At 43.7% G+C, this 23,727-nt stretch overlaps 1 protein-coding gene across 1 annotated transcript in view; it reads right to left on the bottom strand.

Annotated features, from left to right (window-relative positions):
• Window positions 1–18,055, bottom strand: part of BACE2 (beta-secretase 2) — a 42,647-nt gene extending 24,592 nt beyond the window's left edge. The window contains exons 1-2 of the mRNA XM_056858434.1: window positions 17,961–18,055; window positions 249–337 (exon numbers count right to left, since the gene is read on the bottom strand). Coding sequence (XP_056714412.1) covers window positions 249–337; window positions 17,961–18,035 — 164 coding nt within the window. The 5' untranslated portion in view covers window positions 18,036–18,055. The remainder of the gene's footprint in view (window positions 1–248; window positions 338–17,960) is intronic.
• Between the last annotated feature and the right edge of the window lie 5,672 nt (window positions 18,056–23,727).

Raw genomic sequence — 23,727 nt, 5'->3', positions numbered from 1 at the left:
GAAAGCCATGTTTATGTGGAAAGAAGCAATACTATGTGGCCCGCAAATAGGGCACTGACATTGTCACATTATCTGTGTAGCATGAGAATAACACACAAGAACTAGTTCTAAAAACAGAGACATTCTACACCCAAATGCTTAACTGCTTGAAAAGAGAAGTCTGCTTACTCTAACATTGCACTGACTTATCTGACAAATTTCAGTGCTCTTTCCTGAGCACTGGGGGTGGGGGGGGGTGATACACTTACTTTTTTGTATCAAAGTATGAAGTCACATCTACGTCCGGTGCACCTGCCACTGCAAAATTGCTGCTTCCAGTGTCAACTAGAATATTTAGCTGTCAAAAAGAAAACAGGATTATTTCTTGTATGAAATGCAACAGGTCAGATCCTTTGGAAGTTTCCCACAAATGGGGAAACAAGGAGCCTCACACCAGAAGAAAATGCCACTATTAGTAGAAAAATGTTGTAGGACCCATACTTTAAGCTTGTTGGGCATTGCATTATAATAAAAAATGTCAATTTCTTTTAAGCAACATTATGTTTGAATGCTATTTTGCTAGTGAAGGCGTTTAATTTTAAAGCAAGGGCCTTTAGTGCAGTCCTATAAGCAGACACCCAGAAGCAAGAGTTTCTTTTTTTCTATTTTCCCCCATTTGAAAACTAGAAGCTGGTTCTGACATATGAGGTCTTGTCTGGAGCAGTAGTAGCACAAGAAATGTTCATGGTGGAGAAGTAATAGTGGAAAGTAAGGACAAACGTTTAAGGAGACAATACAACTGGGATTACAAATTTCACTGTGAGGTTCTAAAGGGATCCTAAACAATGGCAATGGCGTACTGAGTTGCCACCAATAACTTTGCTGCAATGCAAGAGAGCTTGGGATTTTTATGTATTTAATTTATAAACCACCTTTCTCCCCAATGGAGACCAAAAGCAACTTACATTCTTCTTACATCATTCTTCTCTTCTCCATTTTAGCCTCACAGAAACGCTGTGAGGTAGGTTAGTCTGACTGGATCAAGTGATTCTGACTGAAGTTAGAAAGAGTCAAGCAGCCAACTAACTGGGATGTACAAAGAAAATGCAGTCTTTATGTACCGTACATCTGGTACACTAATAAGGGTTTGTACAACCAGTTTATTGTGACATGAATTCCGCCTATAGCCCTAATAAAAATGTATTTTACTAATGAAAAGAGTACTCAGAAAACATACTCATTTTTAGGCATCTCCCTGCCCATTTAAAGAGGAGTAGTCCTTTAAAAAAAAAAACTGAAAAGGAGAAAATACATGAGCAAATAAATGCTATCATAATTCTCGAAGTCAGAAGCACAGAATGAATTATTTACCCACACACACACCCGCCCAAATCTGGCATTTTGAGTAATCTGCCATCCATGTCTAAAGCATGGTTCTGCTGTTTGGTATCAGAAGATCACAGCAATGTACATCTCCTGAGCACAACACTACTTCAAATAAAATTATCACAACCATACGCTGAGGTGTTGTTCTACAGAATTCAAAGGCCCTTCTTTCAAGGAGGGTATGACTGCTCATCTTAATAAGTGCTGCACAACCATGCACAGTTCTCCAAAGGGGTAATGTTCTCCACAAGAAACAAAAACACCACACAATAAAATATCAAAGCTGCAGCCCACTCTAGTAGCACCAGAATTCACATGACAAATTGCTATTCAAATTGACATTCCTTATCTATATGAATCTGAAAAAACCAGACACAGGCCGCTGATGCAAACACTGCTCTATTGTAATCGGCACAATGGTGCTAGTTAAAATAGATTGAGAGAACTAGAAATGAGCCACTGTGTGTTTTTAAGATTCAGTTTTCATAGTCCTACTCATAAAGGAAATAATCAAGAGTGATCATTCTTTCTGCTTCTTTGAGTTATGCTACAAAAGAGTCAATGCATGGACATGTGAAATTGATTTGCAGAGAGGTTAAAAAAGGATGAGATTATACTAACATTCTAGACCAGTCTTCATAATTTAGTAACTGGAATAAAATGACAAATGTTTCTTGGGGAATGTTGGAAGCCCACTCACAAGCTCTGAGGAAGCCAAGACTTGCTACAATGCTGCACAAAAACAGAGACCAATACTTCCATCAGGAATAATGAAAAGTCTGAAAAAGTACTTCTGTGTTTGGAAAGAAGAATTCATGGTTTTGTCCAGATAAGGGAAATTGGAAGCTTTCCTTCCCTTGTATTCAGCTTGAAGTACTGATGGGCCAAGCAGAAGCAAAAAATGTGGATGAACTTAGAATACAAAATCACAACATTCATACTCATTTGGACATGAGTGACAGGTCACACACAAGCAAAACTAAATGGTTGCACCTTTAATAAAGCACATCATGAAACATTAAGGGTAACCTTTGATATGATACTAAACACAGACGTAAAGCTTAAAGATTGTAATTGTCAGTCATTGTTTTCGTTTCCTAATATTCGCCAGTGTGTGCTGAACTCTTCTACATATCAATCATCCTACTTAAACAGGAGTAAAAACTAGTTTCCATCCCTCCAGAGTTATCATTCAGCTGTAATAGCACTCTCCTAATTGTGTATTATCAACAAGCACTGGTAGAACATCAGTACAGTTCATCCCCAAGTTAGTTTTGTTCTGTTTATGAAAGGGTAATGCAAGGAATACCAGGATTGATGCAGAGGAAGGCACTGGCAAACCACCTCTGTTAGTCTGTTGCCATGAAAACCCCAAAAAGGGGTCACCATAAGTCGGCTGCGACTTGACGGCACTTTACACACACACAATGCAAGTACTAGACATAGCACAATTCCTGTAAAATCATAAATTTAGAGCCAGCATGGTGTAGTGGTTAAGAGCGGTGGACTCTAATCTGGAGAACCAGGTTTGATTCCCCACTCCTACACATGAAGCCTGTTGGGTGACCTTGGGCACAGTTCTCTCCAAACTCTCTCAGCCCCACCTACCTCACAAGGTGTCTGTTGCGGGGAGAGGAAGAGAAGGTGATTGTAAGCTGGTTTGAGTCTCCTTAAAGGTAGAGAAAATTGGGGTATAAAAACCAACCCTTCCTCTTCCTCCTCTTTTTCTCACTACTTACTCTTACATTGTCTAATTGTTAAAGTGAAATCTTTAACTGCATTATTAAACCATACATTAAAATTATTGCCAAAGGTACGTTTAGATGAACATCCCATTGCTCGAGCTATGCCCTGATGGTGGAAAGGGTAGGAAGACTCATCAAGCCCACAGATTATTACCCTTTCTTGCTCATTCATGTAGGAATAAATGATATTGCCCGACACAGCCCAGAACATATTAAAAGAGATTATGCGGCTCTGGGTAAAGAAAGTGAAGGACCTGGGGGCACAGGTTGTGTTTTCCTCAGTTCTGCCTGTAGAAAATTGTGGCTTAGTAAGGGAAAGAAGACTACTACAAATTCATGACTGGCTGCATAGATGGTGTCATCAAGAAAGGTTTGGATTTCTGGACCATGACTTGTGCTTTCAAGAAGCTCTTCTATCGGGAGATGGTTTGCACCTCACAAGGGTAGGAAAAATGTGTTTGGTGAAAGCCTCGCAAACCTGATCAGGAGGGCTTTAAATCCTATGGGGGAGCGAGACAACAACTTAAAGTCTAGTATGCTGACAATAACTGGAGACGAGAACAATAGATTTGCAGGGAGTGGCATGTATGCCAGGAAACATAAACTCACAGGTAAGTACAGAAACGAAAACCTTGGAGCACATAAACCACGGATTCCGATGTCTGTACACTAATGCACAGAGTATGGGAAACAAGGAGGAAGAACTCTAAGCCCTAATACAGGAAGGGGATTTTGACCTAATAGGCATTACTGAAATTTGGTGGGATGTCACTCATGATTGGAATATTAAGATTGAGGGGTACAACTTGTTAAAAAGGCACCAGTTTTTGAAGCATGACCTAATAACGTCATCAGGACCAGTAATGGGTCAGGGACCATTTCCTGCCTGCTGCTTTGGTACTTATCCTGACTTGAAAATATTGTAACCTGCCTGACTTCACATCTGTAAGTGTTTTTTAGGAAGCAAGTTTTATTATTTTCTTTGTACCTGCTTATTCCTGTTCTATGATTAAGCCTGAACCTATTCTTTAATCTTTTCAATAAAGCCTGTTGCTTTCATTTGTGTGATCTACTGCATGTATAAGAGCCCAACCCAGTTTCAGTCAAACTATCAAAAGGAGATTTATTCCAGGGTCCCAAGTCCAGGACATAAGAATCAAATCTTCCTTGCAAGGATGTGGTGGGTCAGAAACCCCAATTATGACATCTTTTTATTGCTTTCTATCACCAGGGAGACTCATGAAAAGAAGCTAAATATTCCTTCTGGAAACAAAACCATTTTTTAAAAAAAGTTTTTTTTGCAAAACTCTTCTTCACATGTAGAACCCAAGGCATTTACTAGCCGCCACCACTTAGACAGATGGTACTCGCACTACAGCTCATGGAAGAACCACATTCACAATTACTATTAATCAAAAGAGCGACATTTACCTACATCCACGCCATGAGGTCCTGCACCTCAGGGAGGCTTGAAGCTTTCCTACTTTGAAACAGACACCAGAGGAACGGGTATCATCAGCCAACCATACTTCTCTGAAATATGGAGCAGGTGCCACATTGGGGAACAGTGCTCAGAAGAGCTACTGGTGGCATATCAAAGAGCCACATATGGCTCATAAACCACTGAGTCAATATCACTTTCTTAAATGGTGGGTAGGTTTTGGGACTCTTGCCTCTTCCAGTAAATTGAACCCAGGAAGCCTCCTCACTATCTCTTTGAATCTCGATATGTGTGCTTCCTGACTACCATAACTCCAAATTAATAAAAATCACTATAACAGGTAAAAAAAATGGAAAAGATTATAGTTGGGCAAAAATTGTCTAACAGTTACAAAAATAAAATGAGTAATATGCAATCTTCCCTCTACAAATATAAAACATTACCCTCTATGATGCTAAAGAGGCATTCTCTCTGAAATGCGGTCTCAGGAAGCCATCATATCTGAGGTGGGTCCATATCTTGGTCTCTGCCTCTAACAGCCATTCCTGGCATTATTGCCAAGTCTCTTCTCTTCTTTAAACTTTTAGTTTCTAAAACTGTAATTTTTATACATACATCTCTTGGGATGAGGCATTCTCTCTCCACAAAGGCCATTACCAGTACAGCTTTCAAGCAACCTAAGGCATCAATGCTATCAAATATACCTGCAGGGCAAGTATCGTACGAGTTTGTGTGCTGAAATTGTTTAAAATATTTCTTGTGTGTGTGTTGTGCCATCAAGTCACTTCCGACTCATGGCGACCCTATGAATCAGTGTCCTCCAAAATGTCCTATCTTTGACAGCCTTGCTCAGATCTTGCAAATTGAGGGCTGTGGCTTCCTTTATTGAGTCAATCCATCTCTTGTTGGGTCTTCCTCTTTTCCTGCTGCCCTCAACTTTTCCTAGCATGATGGTCTTTTCCAGTGACTCGTCTTCGCATAATGTGACCAAAACAATAGCCTCAGTTTAGTCACATTAGCTTCTAGGGTCAGTTCAGGCTTGATTTGATCTAACCCACTGATTTGCTTTTTTGGCAGTCCATGGTATCCGTAATACTTTCCTCCAACATCACATTTCAAAGGAATCTACTTTCTTCCTATCAGTTTTCTTCAGTGTCCACTTTCACACCCATGCATAGTAATAGGGAATACGATGGCATGAATTAACTTAATCTTGGTGGCCAGTGACACATCCTTACACTTCAGAATTTTTTCTAGCTCCTTCAAGGCTGCCCTTCCCAGTCTCAATCTCCTTCTGATTTCTTGGCTGCAGTCTCCCTTTTGGTTGATGGTGGAGCCAAGGAATAGAAAGTCTTGAACTATTTCAATTTCCTCATTGTCAACCTTAAAGTTGTGTAATTCTCCTGGAGTCATTACTTTTTGTCTTCTTGATGTTCAGCTGCAGTCCTGCTTTGGCACTTTCTCTTTTAACTTTCAGCAGCAGTCATTTCAAGTCTTTGCTATTTTCTGCCAGTAATGTAGTATCATTAGCATATCTCAAATTGTTAATGTTCCTCCCTCCAATTTTCACTGCACCTTCATCTAAATCTAATCCAGTTTTCCTAATTATATGTTCTGCATACAGATTGAACAGATAGAAAGATAAGATACATCCTTGTTTAACACCTTTACCAATTGGAAACCATTCCGTTTCTCCATATTCTGTTCTAACTGTGGCCTCCTGTCTAGAGTACAGGTTGTGCATCCAAACGATCAGATGTAGAGGCCACTTCCTTTAAAACCAGCCATAGCTTTTTGCGATCCACACAGTCAAAAGCTTTGCTGTAATCTATGAAACACAAGCTGATTTTCTTCTGAAATTCTCTCGTATGCTCCAGTAATCAACGTATATTTGCAATATGATCTCTAGTGCCTCTTCCTTTTCTGAATCCAGCTTAAACATCTGGCATTTCTTGTTCCATGTATGGCAACAGCCTTTGCTGTAAGATTTTGAGCATCACTTTACTTGCATGAGAAATTAATGCAATGGACTGATAGTTGCTGCAATCTTTGACGTCTCATTTTTTTGGAATTGGAATGTAAATGGATCATTTCTAGTCTGTGGGCCATTGTTTTGTTTTCCATATCTGTTGACATATTCTTGTCAAGATTTTGATGGATTCCGTTCCTGTGGCTTGGAATAGCTCTATTGATATCCCATCTGCTCCTGGTGATTTGTTTCTCCCAATTGCTCTCAGTGCAGCTTTCACTTCACTTTCTAAAACTGTAGGTTCTTCTTCAAAAGATTATTCTTGGAAGGAATCCATCATCCTTTCATCTCTTCTGTATAGTTCTTCAGTGTATTGTTCCCACCTTTTCTTTATTTTGTCCTGTAAGTCAATGAATTTCCATGTTGATCATTCAGCATGCCTAACTGTGCTTTAAATTTACCTTTGATTTCTTGGATCTTGTGGAACAGATAAGAAAATATTTCTTATAAATATAAAATGCTGTTTTTAATGTTTTCAATGTTTTAATATTCACTGCTTTGGAGATCCTGAGTAGGGTCAAAAGTGGCTTAGATAAGTTTTAAACAAATAAATAAAATAACTGCAAAGTCAGCCAGACTGACTCAAAATGTCCCCTAAATGCTTATTTTCTGGTGATCCATAAAAGGCTTCATAAATTCACCAGTTAATGATCAGCAGCCAGAAGTCACTCTAATGTGGTGATTTTTTACAAGAAAAGTGGGTTAATAGGTGGGGAAATCAGCAGCCAATTTAAATACTGCCTCATTTAACACAACGATTCCTACTTATATTATCAACCCATCTGGAAGAACTGCTTGCAACCATAATAGAAGACTGATAAAGCTCTGTGACTGCTATCATGTGTGCTGCTTTCACAAGTTACTCATGTTATTATTGGCACTTAGTTTGCAAATATGAGTTTTTCCTGTCTTCACAGCACTCAAATTAGTTGTTTGGGAAACAGAGTCAGTGATTCCAATATTGTTTCTTATGCAAAATCAGAGCACAAGCAACATTTGTAGTCTCAGTTTAAAAATCCAGAATGCATATTTTAACTTTGGATTATCCAGTTTCTTTCAATATAACTGAACTTTGGAAGAAAAGGAGAGATGCTAGTCATACAAATCCAAATGGAGGTTAAAAAAAGTGCACTCAAGAAGAACATTTATTTCTAAAACTTATACCCCACCTTTCCTTTACACACACACAACAAAACCAAGCCCACAGGAGCTAACAAATAAATTACATAAGGGTTTATAACAAATAAATTACACTACATTGAAGTTATATAAAATAAGTTACATGAGAATCATTGTTATGTTAGCTTGTCTCCAGCAACGCACAAGCAAATTTGGCACAGTTATGATTGCGTGAAATCATGCGCAATGCATGCTGCTTTCCTTCTGGTATCTTATAGCACTCCTTGTGGTATCTTATAGCAAAAAAACCCAGTTCAGAATACACTTTGTTTAACTTATCACAAGGGGCTAGCATGAGGGCTTTTTTCACACTCCCATTTGCACGAGGACCCTCGCAAAATGGTCCAAGCCATAGTATATATGGGGAAGGGGTTGCTTGCACCATGTGAAACCATCAAGTTTAAAAAGATCATGAGGGCTGCAGTTGCTAACATGAGAACAGGCAATATGACTTTGCTGAACAACATGGTTCTCCAGATACTGCTGCTACCATTGCTGTGAGGATCCCCACAGGGTTTTCATTTTTGCATGCGTAGTAATTTCCTCTTCCTTGCAAGGAGCTAAAGCAATAAATATAGGGTTCCTATAGACGCCTGGCTAGGTCCAGAGCAGAGATAAAACCAGATCAGGCATCTTTAGGCCAAACCCTGACACCAAAAACCAAACTGAAAACTTTTGTCATGTTTCAAAACAGGCTCAGGGCTTGTCCAGTCTTGCAGAAAGAGCAATGATGTGCACCATGCCATAGGGCAGCTGGCAGGGAGCTTTGCATGGGATGCTGGGTTAGGTTCTCTTGCTTCAATGGATATTCTATCAATTCTTTCTCCTTGAGGATAATTCAGACTGTAAATCCCATATGACAACAATCTTTCTACTTTTAAATAGAAATATACATCCCCACCTACAGCACATGCGATAGGGAGAGGAGAAAAATATCTTTCCCATACAAAGTGCCCTATGGCCATTTGATGATAAGCCCATTTTTATAGAAAGAAGATCATCTTTCTCATGGTGGCAGGCAGACATACTTCCAGATGCACACCAAAGCACAGCAGTGCTGATAAAATGTGAAAACCTCACCCAACAGTTTCCTCCATAAACATCTCCCCCTCCACCTCTAAACTTGGGAGAAAACCCAGAACCTTCTGTGAAGAGATGATTTGCTTCACAGCTGTCATTGTTGGACTTTGTTTTGAACATGTCCACTTCCTGTACTTGAAGTTGGTGGTGGTAAATTAGCTTGGGTCTTCATAGCTAGCTACGAAAAGATCTGTGGTGCATCACTTAAATCAGAATAATTTTAATAAACTGTAAATTTCATAAAGTGAGACCCACAGCAGTGGGAACCCAACTATGCTTTCTTAGAAACAAGTCCTAATGATTTAAGTTGGGACTTACTTCCAGCCTCAGCCTCAAGCTGTTTCATTATATCTCAGGTATTTTGTCCAACATCAAAATGCTTTGATATGCCCTGATTTGGGAAGCTATAAAGGAATTCCACTAATGATGCCTTGATTGGGCACATTATGGTTTTTATCTATTTCCTGCTTTCCCCTTTCACTCTAATGCATCCAAGGACATATCCAAGTAAAAGAGTTGTTCGGTTAACCTTTACGAAGCCATCACGATCATTTCAAGCTATTAGAGGTTCTTTTGAGAGTCGCAGTGGATCAGCAGGCATTGAAAGAGTATAAAACATGATTGCCTCTTCTGGGGCTATAAAATGAAAGAAACAGTCTCAAAATGGAAGGAGGCTTGGCCAACTATGATTCTGTAATTTGGCCAACTAAGGTTCTGTAATTTCTGCCTATGTTTATTGATAAGGAACACTTAAAAGGCAGCCCTTACTGCTCACCCAATACATAGGGAGGGCACACATTAGTAATGGGTTATTTCTCCATTTTTATGACATTAATACTCCAATGGGATTAGATTGGAGAATTGTGCTGTTACAGGATGATCCTTGCCATGTTTACCCAAAGGAAAACCCAACCAAAATCAATTCTAGATAAGTAAACTTGGAATTGCGGATTTACGATTGCTGACCATTTCATCTTATACTATAAGGTAGAGAAACAATCATGTGGCTATGCTCCTTCAATGACAACTGACCCATTGTGGCTTTGGAAAGAAGCTGTAATGGCTTGAAACACTTCTGGCGGCTTTGTAAAAGTTAAGTGAACAAACGTTTTGCTCATTTCCTACTTCTTGTGTCTGCTAGAAACTGCACCATTCCCCCCACCCCCAGTATTTTTCAGGTTCAGGTTTATTAAACCGAATATTTTTTTTTGAAAAATCCAAAAAATCCAGGTTTTTTTTGAAAATTTTCAGGTTAATAAACCTGAACTCAAGATAAACCGAAAAAACCTCCCGTGGGCAGCAGGGATCGAAAGACCCCTGCTTTCCTATTCATCCTACTTGCTGGGTCGGGCCTCTACGTGGAGGTCCAACCCGGCAAGCAGCATGGATAGGATCACAGGGACGCTCCAATCCCTGTTGCCAGAGTGCTCCCAGAAACAGCAGGGATCAGAACGCCCCTGCCTTCCTATCCACCACACTGCTGCCCCCCCTCCCCTGCGTCCTGCATGATCGGAGGCTTAGCTCCCCCTCCCCTGCGATCCATGATCATGGAGGATGCAGGGGAGGGGGAGCCAGCAGTGTGGTAGATAGGAAGGCAAAGACATTCTGATCCCCGCTGCCAGCATGCTCCCAGCAGCAGAGATCGGAACGCCCTTGCCTTCCTATCCACGCTGCTTGCCAGGTCAGGTAGCATGGATTTAGTTTAGAACTGCGCTGCCCCCCTTCTCTGGAATCTGGAGAAGGCAGGCAGTGTGGGTGTGAGGCAGCCAGCAGGTAAGTAAGGGAGGAAGGAAGAGAGGGGAGCGAGGGGGAAATGGTGTTAGGGCCAAAGTGGGGTCCGCTTTTTCGGTTCCCATTTATTGCCGCCATTTTCTTGCTGGTAAAAAAACAAAACAAAAAACCCCAAAAGGTATTTTCTAGGTTTTGAAATTCAGCATATCAATACGCACACCCCTAGTTCATGGCTCTTAAACACTACACCACGCTGGCTCTCAAAGCTTTACACAACTTCAAAAGACAAAAAAATTGCTGGAAAAAGATTGCCTTGGCTTTTGAACATGAAATGTTACGCTATTCTTTAGTAAACTTTACATGACAGCAGTCAGTCCATGTCAGAGCGTATCATATTGATTCACTGGTTTGGATCCTGGGGATCTATTCTGCTAATGGTAGCAGTGTCCTCTGGTACAAGGAGGCAGTTGCCACCTTGACATAGGAGGCCTATTAGCAGAATGTATCTGTGTGCTCCAAAAAAACTAGGCTTCATTGGAAGAAATCTCAAGAGTGGATCGGTTATATTCTCCATATCTTTCTGCATATTTGTTCCTTGCATAGCTGAATTGAACTAGGCGTGAACAAGCATTTAGCATTACATGATCATCTTATTCAAAAGCTCAGTAATTTTTTTTATTGCGCCAAAAGTGCAAACTTTCAACTTCTTTTGAGAAAGCAGCTGTGCAGACTACAATTGCAGCCTTTAGTAAGAATCAATCCACTTCCTTCTTAGACAGAGATTTCCAGATCAATAATAATCTTCCAGTTCTGGAGGTGGAAAGTACCATCAAGTCGAAGCTGACTTATGGTGACCCCATGGAGTTTTCAAGAAAAGAGACATTCAGAGGTGGTTTGTCATTGCTTGCCCTTATATAGCAGCCCTGGACTTCCTTGGTGGTCTCCAATCCAACTAGTATCCAACCAGGGTTGACCTTGCTCAGCTTCTGAGATTTGACAAGATCAGGCTAGTCTGGTCCATCCAAGTCAGGGAAATCTACCAGTAGTGCTGGGCAAAAAATTTAAAAATAAATCAAAATAAAAATGCTTTTTATGCACAGTATCCTAAACACCCAGCTGGATTCAAGGCAGCACATGAATAGGGCATACTTAACAGACCTGCCTTTTTCAAACATTTGGCATAAATGTTTAAAAAGTGCCTCTCCATTCTGTGTCAGTAAAAACTGGAATTTATGGAGCCTGAATCAGGAAGAATCAGTTCTCGCATGCAAACTAGAATCAGTTCTCCACCCATCAGTAAACATTCAAAAATACACTCTTCACTAGTTAGTCATCCTGAATTGTGTGTACAAAAGAGTAGTTGGGTGTACTTAGGCATAACCAATCTATCTTAGCAAAGTGAATAGGCATTCCAAATATAAGTTAAACACAAGCATTTAACATGTACAGTATATTTCTAAAAAGACTTCCAAACCATACTTCTTTTGAAACTGCACTACTAGAGTACAAGAGAGTTAATATAACAGTAGGAAGAAAAACCTCTTCAAATGAATAATTACTAACTTATTTTTTTTATCCCACCTGTCTTCTATGGAATTTAAGGGAATGTACATACAGCACCATCAAATAGGGTGGGGTAGAAGGGAATCAGCGCTCAGAATAATCTTCAGGTTTTGTTTTTGTTATACTAAGACAGAAATCCTAAGTGGGCAGTAATGTGGGGCAGAAAAATTTCGGATGCATTATTTTTATGTTGAAAAATGTCTGTCCCACATATATTCTGTTTATCTATAATCGTCAGGTATGTTCTGCTGCAAATCAATCATGTTAGATGGGATAAATGTGGAATATGAAGCACGAACAAACCACAGTGCTTGAACATGGTCTAGGCTTGCACACAGTGTATTTGCCTACTTTTGTTAACATCCTTTACATTTTGCTAACATTCTTTAAATATTTAAATTTGAATCAGAAATTTTTCCTGGACAATCTGCATCACTACAGTCAGGTCTACTCAGAATCCTATTTGGGTCTGTTCGATGGGGAAAGAAAGCACAGGCAAAGAAAAAAAATGACAAAATGGTCATCATCAGGACAAGGGCTCCTTTAGACAAAAAGCTTTGATTATGTCACGTTAATTTTTTTACACTAATTATTTAGTAACTGGAATTCCACTTCGGTTTTTACATTTGCTTCTGTACACTTCCTCATTTGACAGCCAGTTTTATCACATTGTGGGAGTATTTTCCTAATGCAGCTGGAATTTTGAAAGAATTCTGAAAAGTATGGGAAACAAAGATGACAAAGAAATGACAAAGAAAAATGCATAAGAAAAGCAGAACATATATTATGTAATAACTGACTTTGTAAGTTGAATGTGTATATAATTTAATAATAAAACAATTATTTGAAAAACAGGGCAAGAAGGCAGTCTGCATCTTACAGCAATTTTTTAAAAAGCTGTTATCCAAACTTTTTGGATCCATTAGTCGTTACGGGGAAACCTTCTGTGTGGCTGGGGGAGGATCACTTTTGAAGGTACAGGCACCAAAATAGCAGCAGAGCTGATGGTGCCTGTCCTTTAAATAACCCCAAAATTTCAAGTCAATTGGACCAATTCTATGTGCCCCTGAACAGGATGCCCCCAGCCACCCTCCACTATTTCCTATGGGGGGGGGGGGAGAAGGGGAAAAGTTCCAAGCTGCTTCCAGGCAAAAACCATGCCTTCAAGCAGCAATCACTGGTCAAATCATGCCTTACATGAAGGGACACAGCAATTGCAGAACCCAGTGATCCCAGTAGAACCACAATCCAGTGTGCCAATCCAAACAGAATCAAAATCAAACCAGAGAATAACTGAAGTGGAAACTTGCGGGGGAAGGCTATGCAAGTCCAACAGAACCAATGGCAATGTACAGAATGCCCAGCAGAACCCAGTGCTTCTCTGGCAGCGCAAGCTCAACAGAACTACTGCAAATCCACAGAACAAATCCAAGCACTGAGGAGCGTGCAAAATTGTAAAAACCAGAGGGAACACAAAGCAACTCATGCAAAGGGGGGGATCCTCTTGAAACTGACAGGAGCAGCCTGGCAAGCCCATATAACTTCCCTGAGATGCAAAAACAAAGGGATGAAAAGGAAAAGAAAAAAACAATCCCCAGGAGCTTGCAAATGCTGGCTCCTGACCTTCCCGGTAAATCCTGACTATTTCCTTGATTTTTCGGGACCATTTCAGTTTCCTGAAAAGTCTTGCATATATTCAGGAGACCCAAATACATGTGAATTTTTTAAATTTATTTTTGGGCCTCAAGTGTATCTGAATGCACACTGCTAGCCACAACACTCAACTGGTTTTGCACATAACCTCTCTGTAAAAGGAAAAATACGGATGATAGTGGATTGTTAAAACGAAGTCATTACCGAATATCTATTCAGGGCCAACTGTGCTAAAAAAACTAAGCTAGATAAAGCTGTGTAAACTGAAACCATTTTCCTTCAGGACTCAAATATTTACTGACTTCATTGAAAATGTTTTAAGTATAGTTAATAATGAACAGGTTTTAAGCAATGGAGATAAACTAGAACAAAAGATTTTTCTTCCCTCTGATCTCTCAGTGTCTTCATGGCTGCCTTCCTACAATTACCAGTTACAGACTGAAAACTAACAGCTTTTAAAAAAAATCCAAGAAGGCTTTCAGGAAAAGCTCCATTCTTCAAATGCTTCTCCAGAACAAGCGCCATTTCTTCCAATTAGATTTAAGATCTGGGGGACTTTGAGGATAACATACTTAATTCACATCATCTGACTACTCTTCTTGCCCAGTAATGCATCACTTACTCACATGAGATCCCATGACACAGATGAAAAAACTAAGCTTTCAGAACCTTTCTAAGAAGTACAAATACACACACTCTCAAAATATGGAGCTTTTTTAACTAAGATTCTGATTGAGATCAGGTCATTTTTTAAAACAAATAACTTCCATTAAAAAAAACTTCTCCTTAAATGAAATACTTTAACCCAGTAAATGATGAACAATTTAGATATTTTAAATCCAAGAAAGGATGCTAGATCCCTTTGTATTTATTAGCCTCTTCAAGCAACAATGAGAAAGATACCAAACAAAAAGGACTACAAAGTGTTTTGATGGCTTAGCAGCGTACATTAAACCACAGAGAAATAAAGAACAACTCTGCATAAAACCTTTTTTTTGGCAAAGATATTCTCCTTTGGGGGTGGAACGTGCCATCACATCACAGACGGCTTACGGCAACCACTTAGGGTTTTCAAGGCAAGTGACATTCAGCAGTAGTTTGCCACTGCTTGCTTCTGTGTAACTACCCTGGACTTGGTGGTCTCCCATCCAAGTACTAACCAGGGCTGTCCCTGCTTAGCTTCCAAGATCTGATGAGACCAGGCTAGCCTCGCCTATCCAAGTCAGGGCATCCTTCCTTGTTCTCTCGAAATAACTGCTGAAAAACTGAAATACTGCTGTTGTGGTGTAAACCCCTGGTTGCAATCTTGCCTTAGCTTAGATGTTGCTGATGAGATCTCTACCTTGTGATCTCTTCTAAACAGAGGTTGGAGGAATATATGGAATGGACATCGGGCTGCACCCAAAGCACACATTTTAAGTTCACAAGAGCACTCACAGGAAGTTGCCATATAGCGAGTCAGAGCAATGGTCCATCTGTGTGTGTGTGTGTAAAGTGCCGTCAAGTCGCAGCCGACTTATGGCGACCTCTTTTTGGGGTTTTCGTGGCAAGAGACTAACAGAGGTGGTTTGCCAGTGCCTTCCTATGCACAGCAACCCTGGTATTCCTTGGTGGTCTCCCATCCAAATACTAACCAGGGCCGACCCTGCTTAGTTTCTGAGATCTGACGAGATCAGGCTAACCTGGGCCATCCAGGACAGGGCAGTGGTCCATCTAGCTCAGCACTATCCACAGAGACTATCCACACTGCATCCAGATCCACAAACTATACTGCAAATCTCACCATTCCAAAGGTGATCAGACACAGCAATTAAGCATGACCTTGGCTGATAAAACTCCAGATAAAGAGAAGCAGCAAGTCCAGGTAAGAGTAAGACTTCTTTCCAAATTGACCAGTTCCTGGAAATTCCTGTTTTTCTTATTGAGGCTCCATTCACTAGTTGGTAACAACCCTAATAAGGAGTCCTCTGAACTGAGATAAGGGTGAGGCCCATAATCTACCAGTTCAGATGCTGCAGGAAAATCCCAATACAGGCCTGACAAGCCTAGGGTCCCCACCCCTGTCCAGGTTCAAAGGACCTTTTATTTCAGAAAAGGCAGGGTTCATTGTTACGCTCTAATAGGGCATCACCTAGAATTACAGAGACAAATGAAAAGAAAAAATCATCAATATATTGTTTTCAGATCCCACTAACACTGCTTGCGTGGACAATGACAAAGAATTATGCAGTGCTGTGTATTTTGTTCTTTTTCCATCTCTATCCAAAACACTAAAAGAACAGGAAATGAATGTATTAATATGGAAGGTGAACCTTGCTCCCTTCCGAAACCTTTTCAATTTACTCTGTATTTTTCCAACAACGCCCATCTGATCTGGCTACTTAATTTAAAAAAATAGTCTCACTTTACCAAAGAGAAAACAATTGTTTGCAGATTGGGATCAAGTTAAAGCACTTCAACCTGAATGTAGTTTTCAGCATTTGTTTAAATGCGTACCTTATGCATCCTCATGTAGCCTGGCTAGATCAGAACCGTAGAGGCAGGTTTATGTCACAACCCTAAACCAGTTTTGGGACTACTTGTCATGGGGGAAAACCTTACGATTATAATCTAGTAAGAAGACTATGGAATGCCAACAAAGTTGTTAGCATGCTTCCTGAAATGTAGCTTCTAAACTTCAAGCCACCTTAAATTTCTAGTGTAGACATGTTATTAACTTAGACCGTTAAGAGAACTATACCCTACAGGAAAGAGGTACATGGCATATTTCCAAAGATCTCATAGTTAATGCCTAAACTGTCTGGCTCAAACAGAATCACGGTCTGCACAGACTTTGTCACAGCGTTACAGAAACAGAAGCGTGTCAGGGATGAACAGCTAGCCACTGCTTGCGCCTTCCTTAGACTTTAAGAACCGGAGTCACAAACCCTATTTTAGTGCAAATGCGAAAAACTACAGGAGCACATAACGACAAGAACCGACCTATAAACACACAAGGGGAAAGAAGTCTAGGGACAGACGTCCATAGGGTGGCCTTATTAAGAGGGAGCAGAAAAACACTTCTGCTTAACATTTACGGAGCGAGAGAAACGAGCAAGGGCAAGCGCTACATTACTTTCCTTGTGATTCAAACCGCATTCATGGGAAAGGCACACTTGTAGGCGTCATTCCCAGACACTTAGGGTGAAAACGCATGGTCACTTTATCCTCCTTTAATCCCTGTTTTAGCCAGGATCGAACGCACATTAGGTGAAACGCACGTGTTCGATCCTGGCTGAAACAGGGATTAAAGGAGGATAAAGCGACCGTGCATTTTTTACCCTGACTTCATTTTTTACATTCACGTTCAAACCTAAAAGAGCATTCCGGGGGCAGACGCTCCCAGACAGCCAAAGGGGAGCAGCAGCTTCTGTACCTCTTCAAGGAAGAAGATGAACCCCCCCCCCCACCCCATTCATACTTTTACTTTGATTCATTTGTAACAAGGCATTTTCAAAGCGAAGAGAACCCTCACCGGGCGGCAGGGAGTGGGACCCCCTCGGCGGATTACAACCGGGCTGTTTTTCTAGGGCCTTCACCCCGGGATCACCCCCCACCCCACCCCATTAATTATACTCACTGCAAGGAAGTCTGCAAGGGGCTATTGGGGAATCAGAGGGGGGGGGGAGAAGTCTACGGGCGAAAACGCGCCAGGCCGCTGGAGCCGCCTTTCTTCCCTGTTCCAGCCAGGCTGCAGCCAGGATCGAACGCGCGGACGTTCGAAGAACCTTCAGCCAGGATCGAACGCACGAACGTTCTTTCAGCCAGGATCGAACGCGCGGACGTTCTTCCCTGTTCCAGCCAGGATTCAGCCAGGATCGAACGCGCGGACGTTCTTCGAACGTCCGCGCGTTCGATCCTGGCTGAATCCTGGCTGGAACAGGGAAGAACGTCCGCGCGTTCGATCCTGGCTGGAACGTTCGAAGAAGGTTCGCGCGTTCGATCCTGGCTGGAACGTTCGAAGCGCGGCCGCGCGTTCGACCCCGGCTGCAGCCTGGCTGGACCAGGGAAGAAAGGCGGCTCCAGCGGCCGGGCGCGCTTTCGCCCTACAGCTGACGGGCAGCGGCGGCTCAAGTCCGCTCTCCAGCGCGGCCCTCCTGCAAAGCGCTGGGTCCGGCCACGGGGCCGCGCCTACCTCCTGCGGCGGGCTGCCCAGGAGCAGCTGCAGGTAGTAGCCGCGCCCGGCGTCGCCCCGCAGGTTGTCCACCATGGCCACGAAGTCGGGCGCGGCGGCCAAGGCTAAGCTGCCCGGCTCCGGCCGCGCGGGCGCCGGGGGCAGCGCGCCGTCGGGGGCGGCGGCGGCCGGAGCCAGGCGCAGCGGGAAGACGAGGCGAGCGGCGCCGCGGCCGCAGCTGGCCAGGGCGGCCAGGAGCAGCAGCAGGCTGCCCATGCCGCCCCCTCCACGCCGGCCTCCTAAGCAGCCGCGGAGGGGAAGGGGGCCCGGCTCCATGGCGCCTGCCCGGGGCCCGCTCCTCCGGCCATGCCGCGCCCGCCCTCCCACCCACTCCCTGCCCAGCCCGCCCGCCTCAGGGGCGCGCCGGCCTGGACACGTCGCGGGGCGGGGGCGTCCGGGCAGGGCAGGCCTCTCCTCCTCCTGCTGGGCAAACAACTGCCAAGTCCCTTGCCCAGCCCCTGCAAGCCGCCTTGCGACGGGCGTGACGGGGCGGGAGGGGAAAGGCTCCAGCGGGGCCAACAGCGCTCCTGCCCGGACGCCCCCGCCCCGAAACTTGTCCTGGCCGGCGCGCCCTGAGGCGGGCGGGCTGGGCTGGGCTGGGCAGCGAGGGGGCGGCCCCCTCCCCCCGCGCGCCCTGTCTCGTGGCCAGAAACGTGTGAGGGGGGAGGACGCCTCTGGCCGGGGGGGGGGAGAGGGCGGGGCTCGGCCCGGCGGGTTTGCCCGCCTTGGGGCGGCGTGGCGAGAGCGGCCAGGGCCGGCCCTTCCGTCTGTGGCCCTCGCTGCCCGGGAGGCTTTGCCTGGCCCGGCCCCCCGCCCGCTTCCCAGAACTCCCCCGCGAGCCCCCGTGCGGACAGACAGGGCGCCGGGCCTTCGGGCGGGGGAAAGGTGCCTTGACGAGCCGCGGAGCCCCGGCCCGAGGGGCCTCCCGTGCGCTTGCGCCCTTGCCCTGGGGTCGCCGGCTTCTGTTGGCGGCAGAGCGGGGCAGCTGTCGGCCGCGGGGTGGGGGGGGGGGTCCCTCCGACCAAAGCCCCGCCGCGTGACCTTTGGTCAGGAAAATGACTTGACGCGGAGCTTCCGAAGCTGCCCCACGGCGGGTCAGTACAAGTCTTCTGGGGCTTTTGTGATCGGATTTTGCTTTGACCCAGTCAAAAAGGGCCAGAGTCCAGGAGCCCCTTAAAGACTAACAAAAATATTTTCTGGTAGGGTAGGAGCTTTCATCTTTAATGTCTTAACATTTAGATAGAAAAGGGCAAGAGTCCAATAGCACCTGAAAGACTCACCAAAATATTTTCTGGCAGGGTGTGAGCTTTCGTGAGCTGCAGCTCCCTTCTTCAGATCTGAAATAGAAAAGGGCAAGAGGCCAGGAGCATCTTCAAGACTCACCAAAATATTTTCTGGTAGGGTAGGAGCTTTCGTGAGCCGCAGGCTCACGAAAGCTCCTACCCTGCCAGAAAATATTTTGGTGAGTCTTGAAGGTGCTCCTGGACTCTGGCCCTTTTTGACTACTGCAAACAGACTAACACGGCGACCCACTGTGCTTTGAACCAGTACGGCTACTCGCAACTGGATTCCTCAAAAGCTGACGGATGGGGCTTTTCAAAAACTCGCTGAAGACTTGGGTTCAGGAAGACACAGCCCCCCCCAGGCCCCCCCCGCCCAGAACGGGATTTACACCGGTGTCCAAACCCTACAGCCCATGAAGCAAGTGGCTCTGAGCAGGGAGGGAAAGTATTCTTTTCGTTTGGGAACGAGCCGAGAGTGGCCCCTGCCCACCAGGAGGGAAGGGCTTCCCAAGATAGGTGGTGGTGATTTCCTGACAGACCCTTTCCCGGGACCTTCTTTTTGTATGCACTAAGAGCAATGGACTAGCTTCCTTCTCTGGGACCGGAATACCAGCAACCGGATGAACCACCGTGTCACCTATTGTCTGCATAAGTATTGCAGGATGTACCTGGAGCAGGAAATGTTAACGATACCCATGACTAGAGACAGTGTGGAGTAGTGGTTGGCATGTTGGATCAGGACACAGGAGCCTTGGATTCAAATCAGCACTGTGCTGTGAAACGCAGTGGGGTGGGGACTTTGGGCCAGTCACTCTCTCTCTCAGCTTGATCTACCTCATAGGGTTTCAATGAGAAAATGCAGAAGTGACATATATGTCACCTTGAACTTTTTAGAGGACAGGTGGGATAAAAATGTAAAGATACTGAGATACTCTTGGAAGGGAAGTATTGCCCATCCTTGTTCATCAAGGCAGGAGGTTTCGCAGCTGAGGGGAAACAACCAAACAAAACAGAATGAAGAAGGAGAGTGAGGGAAACTGGTGTCAGTTCACCCAATGATTTGAGGTTGTGTGCCTGCATGTCATTTACCGTTTGTTTTGCAAGCCAGGAGAATTAGGCTGGCTAATCACATATTCCAATTACACATTAAAAGCCATTTCTGGGTATGTACTTTTCCCAAGAGTATGTGCTTCCCTAAATGTGAGTGTGTGCATGTAGAGTGGTATCAAGTCACAGCCAATTTATGGTAACCCCATCAAGGGACTTTCAAGGCAAGTGAGAAGCAGAGGTGGTTTTGCCATTGCCTTCCTCTGCAGAGCCTTCCTTGCTGGTCTCCCACCCAAGTACTGACCCTGCTTAGTTTCCGAGATCAGATGAGATTGGGCTATACCATGCTGCCTTCCCTCCCATCTCCCTGAATAGGTACTCCTAAAAACACTTCACTAAATGCCATTTTTATTAATGCCTAAAGCCACCCATTTTGTTAATTACTGCAGGCAGACTAAAGAATGGCAAGCACTTTCCACCACTCTCACCTAAGGAAATGTAACACTGTGAGGTCTTACCAATGAGTAGTTGTTCATAGAGGCTGATAACTACAAAGCACTTACTGCGGAGTAGCTCCAGCACATAAGGATTGTCGTTTTCAAATTGGAGCAGCTATCCCGGGTTGTTCAGTGGTGTCATTCCTGCTTTCTGGTATTCTGAAATGGTCAGAGTCCTGTAAATAGAAATGGCTTCCTGTTTGTTAATAGTCGGTGTGAATTGGGGACTGGAACTTTGCTCCAAAGTCAAAGCAAAGATGGAAAGTTGATGGTGTCAAATACTAAAGGGATATCTACCTAGTACATTCTTATCCCACCATTCTTCCAAGGAACTCAGGGCAGTGTACATGGTTTTCCATTTCACCTGCACAACAACCCTGTGAGGTATGTAAGGCTGAGAGACAGTAACTGGCCCAAGCTTCATGGCAGAGTAGAGATTTGAATCCAGGTCTCCTAGATCCTAGTCCAATGCTCTCACCAGCTGTGTGCCTTATCATTACCAAGGGAATCAGAGATCAATATAAAGAAGAGAGGCACCCAGCCCTATCTCCTAGGCCAGTCAGTCAGTATACACGAAAAACCAAAGTCTTAAGCTATTGTATGTTTGGTAGAAGTTCAACTTGTTTAACAACTGCCCATTTTTCAGTGAAGCTCAGCCTTGCCCACAATGAGATCTGTGGCTATTAACTCATGTGCAATTCAATCCTGTGCAAGATTACGTGGCAATAAATCCTACTGAGTTCAGAGGAGTGTCTGTGTGTGAAATGCTGTTGCTTCTGACCTGTGGCAAACCTATAAATTAATGACCTCCAAAATGTCCTATCGTTAACAGGCCTGCTCAGGTCTTGCAAACTGAGGGTTGTGGCTTCCTTTATTGAGTCTATCCATTTCATGCTGGGTCTTCCTCTTTTCCTGATGCCTTCAACTTTCCCCAGAATGAGTGTCTTTTTGAGTCTTGTCTTCTCATAATGCAACCAAAGTATGAGCACCTCAGTTTAGTCATTTTAGCTTCTAGGGAGATTTCAGGCTTGATTTGATCTAGAACCCACTTATTTGTCTTTTTGGCATTTTCTGTTTTAACCTTCATCTGTAGTCATTTGAGTTCTTCAGTATTTTCTATCAGCAATGTTGTGTCATCTGCATATCTCAAATTGTTAATGCTCCTTCTGCCCATTTTCACTCACCTTCGTCTAAATCTAATCCAGCTTTCCTTATGATATGTTTTGCGTATAGATTGAAGAGCAAGGGAGATAAAATTCATCCTTGTCTGACACCTTTGCCAATTGGAAACCATTCTGTTTCTCCATATTCTGTCCTAACAGTAGCCTCTTGTCCAGAGTACTGGTTGCGATCAAAATAATCAAGTGTTGTGGCAAACCCAGTTCTTTTAAAACCAACCATAGTGTTTCATGATCCATACAAAGTCAAAAGGTTTGCTGTAATCTATGAAACACAAGCTGATTTTCTTCTGTATTTCCCTGGTATTCTCCAGTAACCAACATCAATTTGATATATGATACAATGGGCAATATGTAAATTTTGCACTATGATAGTGGAGTCTACTTCCAAGTAAATGTGGGATTTCTCTCCAAATGAACAGGCTTGGTCCCTTGGCCACTATACTCCACTCCTTTTCAAGACCATGGAGAATAAAACACCTCTCATCTCCATTACATAACTGTATTGACAGCTAGGTTCAAGGTCAGGAACACCTTGAAGACCAACTTTCAAGAGTCAAAGCTCCCTTTGTCATCTATGAATTGGAATGGAGATCTATGAGTCCTTATATCCCAGTCTGAAGGTTGGAGGGGTGTTGCAAAGAAGGAACTTGGGATGCATTGTAATTGGCAGAGAGGAAATGCTTGGGGGCAGAAATTAGCATCTGAAGTGACATAAGAATCTATGTCCCTATTCAGCCCTGGGGGGCATTGTTTTGAAGTAGTGAATGACTCACTTTTGAAGGAAGCTGGAAGATGCCATCAAATGTTAGCAATGCTCTTACTCTCTCTACATTGGACAAACAGGTCAGCCCCTATGCAAAAGAATAAATGGACATGAATTAAGAACCACAACATTCAAAAAGAAGTGGGAGAACATTTTAATCTTCCAGGTTATTTCATTGCTGACCTAAGAGTGGTAGTCCTCAAGCAAGGGTATATTACATCACGAGATTGCTGAATTTGAGTTAATTCACCATTTCAGACCAATTGACCCCCACCCCACCCGGGCTGAATAGGGACATAGGATTCTTATCTCATATAAGGACTCAACTATCTCCATTAGTACTTGTATCTGAAGAATGGACCTTTTAATCTAAAAAATTTATACCCTGAAAATCTTGTTGGACTCTAAGGCCATTTATTCATGGAAGGTTTTCATTGGATTTGCCACTCTTTAGATGCACTTTTTCCCCATCCATATTCTCAAAACTCAACAATAAGCCGCCATGCAGAGTTTTGAGAATTCAGATGGGGAAAATGTTCATCTATAGCAGTGATGGCGAACCTTTTAGAGATCGAGTGCCCAAACTGCAACCCAAAACCTACTTATTTTTGGCCAAGTGCCAACATGGCAATTTAACCTGAATACTGAGGTTTTAGTTTAGAAAAAACAACTCATAACACCTGGTCTCCCGGAGCAGGGATCACTTGCTTCTCTCTCTCTCTCTCTCTCTCTCTCTCTCTCTCCCTCCCTCCCTCCCTACTCTGGGGCCAGGTCTACCAGTCAGGATGACCTGGCCTCCAGCAGATGGCTTTTCCCAGGGGCCAGGTCTACCAGCTCCGATGACCTGGCCTCCCGGAGCAGGACGCTGGGGGGGGGGGGAAGCGGTTCAAAGCCCCCACCTTCCAGCTGCTCAACTTACCCGCGTGTGCCGGCAGAGAGGGCTCGACGTGCCGGAAG

This window comes from Euleptes europaea, chromosome 12 (assembly GCF_029931775.1).
Source record: "Euleptes europaea isolate rEulEur1 chromosome 12, rEulEur1.hap1, whole genome shotgun sequence".
In the NCBI taxonomy this organism is placed as follows: domain Eukaryota; kingdom Metazoa; phylum Chordata; class Lepidosauria; order Squamata; family Sphaerodactylidae; genus Euleptes; species Euleptes europaea.
This window is presented reverse-complemented; position numbering and strand designations above follow the sequence as displayed.